Source organism: Pollachius pollachius, assembly GCF_949987615.1.
Source record: "Pollachius pollachius genome assembly, chromosome: 19".
In the NCBI taxonomy this organism is placed as follows: domain Eukaryota; kingdom Metazoa; phylum Chordata; class Actinopteri; order Gadiformes; family Gadidae; genus Pollachius; species Pollachius pollachius.
Window position 1 is genome coordinate 5,650,661 of NC_136952.1, and position 3,675 is coordinate 5,654,335.

The 3,675-nt window shown below is 42.2% G+C and overlaps 1 protein-coding gene across 1 annotated transcript; it reads left to right on the forward strand.

Annotated features, from left to right (window-relative positions):
• Window positions 1-333: 333 nt before the first annotated feature.
• Window positions 334-3,002, forward strand: LOC307090747 (B-cell antigen receptor complex-associated protein beta chain-like). Its single transcript, XM_079757510.1, has 5 exons — window positions 334-411; window positions 758-1,063; window positions 1,978-2,096; window positions 2,225-2,278; window positions 2,688-3,002. Exons 1-5 carry the CDS (start codon window positions 360-362, stop codon window positions 2,778-2,780), a joined length of 624 nt encoding a protein of 207 aa, XP_079613636.1. The 5' UTR covers window positions 334-359; the 3' UTR covers window positions 2,781-3,002.
• Window positions 3,003-3,675: the final 673 nt, after the last annotated feature.

The following is a 3,675-nucleotide window of genomic DNA, read 5'->3' on the forward strand; positions in this document are numbered from 1 at the left end:
GCTTGATTTTTGAGACAAACCAGATACTTTTCTGTTGTTTGAACTTCTTCACTGTTCTGGGTGCAATGGTTCACTTACAACTGTATTGATTAACGGTCATATTCGATAGATTAACTAAAAATGGCTGTTATTGCCGGCAGTGAGACAAAATAAGACAATTAAACAACATAAGCATCTTAGCATTATAGCATTATACCCAGCTGTGTGCAGCGGTCTGTGGTGATAGGCCTACTCTCTTAGATTTGACTACCGATGAGATAAAAATAACCCCCCCCCCCCACCCCACCCCCCCACTCACCAGCCTCACAGACATCCCTTGAACTAAAGAAGATCTCTACAGAATCCTCCGGACGTCTGACATGCGTTGGCTCTTGGTTGGACTTTGTGGACTGGCTTTGGTCAACCTATCAGGTAAATATTCCTAACTTCAACTATATAATAAATATATCATATAAATACTCAGCACGCTATGGTAGTTTATTTCAAGTCATTTCTTCCTAAGCTACTCAATGTGTTCTCTAATGTTATTTTAGAGAAACTGTATATTAGGGGAATCATCTTTGTTTTTGACCTCTTCATGTAGTACGGCGATTACTGAGGTGAAGATAATATTTGAGTTCATTTTGTTCTACATGCTGTCTTAATAACTGAAATGCTCCAATAACTATGAAGAGGAAATGCCTCTCTCCACGCTTCAACAAACTACCAAGCGGTTTCCCTTCTGCGGTGAATGAACTTGTCTCTTATCCTCCCCCAGCCCCCATCCACCAGGCCGCTATTACCCAGAAGCCTCGGTTCTACAGCGTGATGGGGAGAGGCAGAGTGATCATCTACTGTGAGTGTCTGCTGAAGCCGCCCCTGCAGGTGGAGTGGTTCTTGGCCAAGGATTCAGACCTGGTGGTCAAGGTGCCGATGATGCCAAACGCCAATGTGCTCATACAGGGGAAGACAAAATGGCAAAGCGCCTTTCTTTATCTCAAGGACGTGAGCCCCTCGGACAACGGCGTCTACTACTGCCAGGTCAACGGCACCTGGGGAGCCGGGACCGGTTTGCAGGTCATGAGTGAGTCTCTCTGGGTTCTGGTACCAGCAGGGCCCTGCTTGGCCGACCCGTTTTCTAATTTGTCATTTATCAGACGCTTTTATCCAGAGAGACTTACAGTGGATTTAGTTTAAGAAGAAGGTTAGAAGGGAAATCACCTTCTAGTGTCTAGAAGGTTACACAGCACAGAGACAGGCCATTTAGGAGCAGGTAAGGATGAGGTGTTATTGCTCAACGGAGGTACCAAGTTGGTCCAACTTATAGGAGGTATACAAGTTTAGCTAATGAATGCTATCCCGAAAATGTGGTTGTTGGTTTGACAACGTTTAATTAATGTGTATGATGAATGGCTGGTTTAAGCAGCCCCACCTGGCCCTGGCTGGGAGGAGCCCAGGAAAGCCATCAAGGTGGCTGCTTAACTCCACCTAGGTGGTTCTACTGGGTTTGATGTGGTAGATACCGATCTTGAAATAGTTTTGCAATATTTCCTCTTTGTTTTTCCAGATATTTGGTTTTGCTGCGGTTTTGCACTCCAGTGCCACCTTAGTTAGTAGTTGGGTCCACATGACAAGAGAAGTTTAGTTGGCCAAAAAACTGTGTTCTTTGAAAATTATGACGATATGGTGGAGAAGAAGGCGTTGGTGACAGACTTGTGGTTCTCTTGTTTTTTTCGCATATTATAGCAGAAGGGTAAAACCACCACCTACTGGCCTTGCATACTTACTCCAACATTTTCACTCGTTGCTGGACGAGGATAGTTCTGAAAAGTGTTTTTCAAATTCAACGGGAAAAAAAAGAATAAAAAAGAAATCAAATATCAAAGTCACACTCGCATCATTGATCTATGAACAAACTGACGAGGCCTTTAGCAGGAAGCAAACGCCAAACTAATTGTCTTGGAAGTACTGCGATGTATCGTGGTTTTTCCCATGCAGCACCTTTCAACGGCTCCAAGGTGGAGAAGAGGAGCCTAATGAAAGACGCGTTCATCATCCTGCAGACCTTGTTGTTGGCGATCTGCGTCGCTGCTCCGCTGGTGCAGAAATACATTCTAGTGAGCCGCGAAAACACTTTTTTTTTTTATACATATCATGCGATATATAGTTAGCTGATTATCATTACTGATATGAAGATAGTTGTTACATATATAATTAAAATGCTTTTTTCCTGCTTTTCTCTCAGGTTAAAAAAGAAGAAGCAATTTATGAGGATCCACAACAAGACCATACCTACGAGGTTTCTGTTATTTTTGTGTTGATAGTACTTTGGTTTTCACTGAAGGGACGAAATAATTTATTACTTTATTAGTTATTATTTGTATAAATATTGTTCATAATCAGAAACAGTGACATGGTTTATGACCATGTGATCATTATCTAGATAAACAGGAAACCGCCTGCTCTGACACCTGTAACACACACACACACACACACACACACACACACACACACACACACACACACACACACACACACACACACACACACACACACACACACACACACACACACACCACACAGACACAGCTTGTCAAAACAGTTTAGAGATGCCTTAATGGAAACTGCATCGTATTCAAATATATCTCTTTGCATGTTTCTCTCTGAATGTGTGTGTGTGTGTAATGGTGTGGTGCTCTCTCTCCCAGGGCCTGATGGTGGAGACATGTGAGGGAGCGCTCTATGAGGACATCTCAGCCTACGCACAGACAGGAGCGCCTGAGGCACCCTGGGAAAACTGACGTTGCCCTGACAACCAGCTCCCCACTCGGTTGCTGTCATTACAACCATCCGCAGGCATCGTCATGGCAACCCTCCTAGGGCGCCGTGACTAGCCTTCAACCGTGGCCATTGCAACCCTTCCCCCGTCGCCATGATAACAATACACAATGATCATGACTGTCATCTCCACGGCAACCCATAGCTTCTCAGATAAAATCCAGTCCTGTAACAGCGATAAATTCTTGCCGGTTGGTTTATATTTGAATGTAAAATAACAAATAAAACTTTGAATATATGAATGAGTAGAGTTGAAATTTCTAGTTTCCTAGAGTTGAGCGTCCCGTGCTTCAACAGAGCAGTCTGTTTAACCCTGGAGACCGGAACAGGTTTTAGTGCTACCTGCAGTTCTGCACTACCTGGAGTCGTCATCCCCATAGTCCTGGGCAGTTGGATTCTCCAAATTCTCCCGATGTTAAACCCCATTATAAAATACTTCCACCAGTAATTATGGCCACACCATATCATGTAGGTTCATAGTCGTTTGCGAGGGCAGGGATTGTAAAAAATATTTGCTTTAACATGTAAACATTTAAATATTTATTTTAGTTGCCGAGAATATGCACTTTATATCGTAACGTTTACTTTTTTCTAATACACTAAGTTATCTAGGCTTGTACAATGGGGCAAATCACTGCCACAGTATTTAGAATTTTAAAGGACATTGAATTTTAGATACGGAAATGTAAACACCATTGAAGTCACAATTTAAAATGTATACTTTGAAGAAGATCATCTGAAATTACTTGTTTTGAATTCACCTCTTTGAAATTAAAATATGGCATATTAAGTTGCCCCGATTCAAAACATGATTTCAAATATAATTTCAATGTTGACTAATTCAGATACAAAAATTCA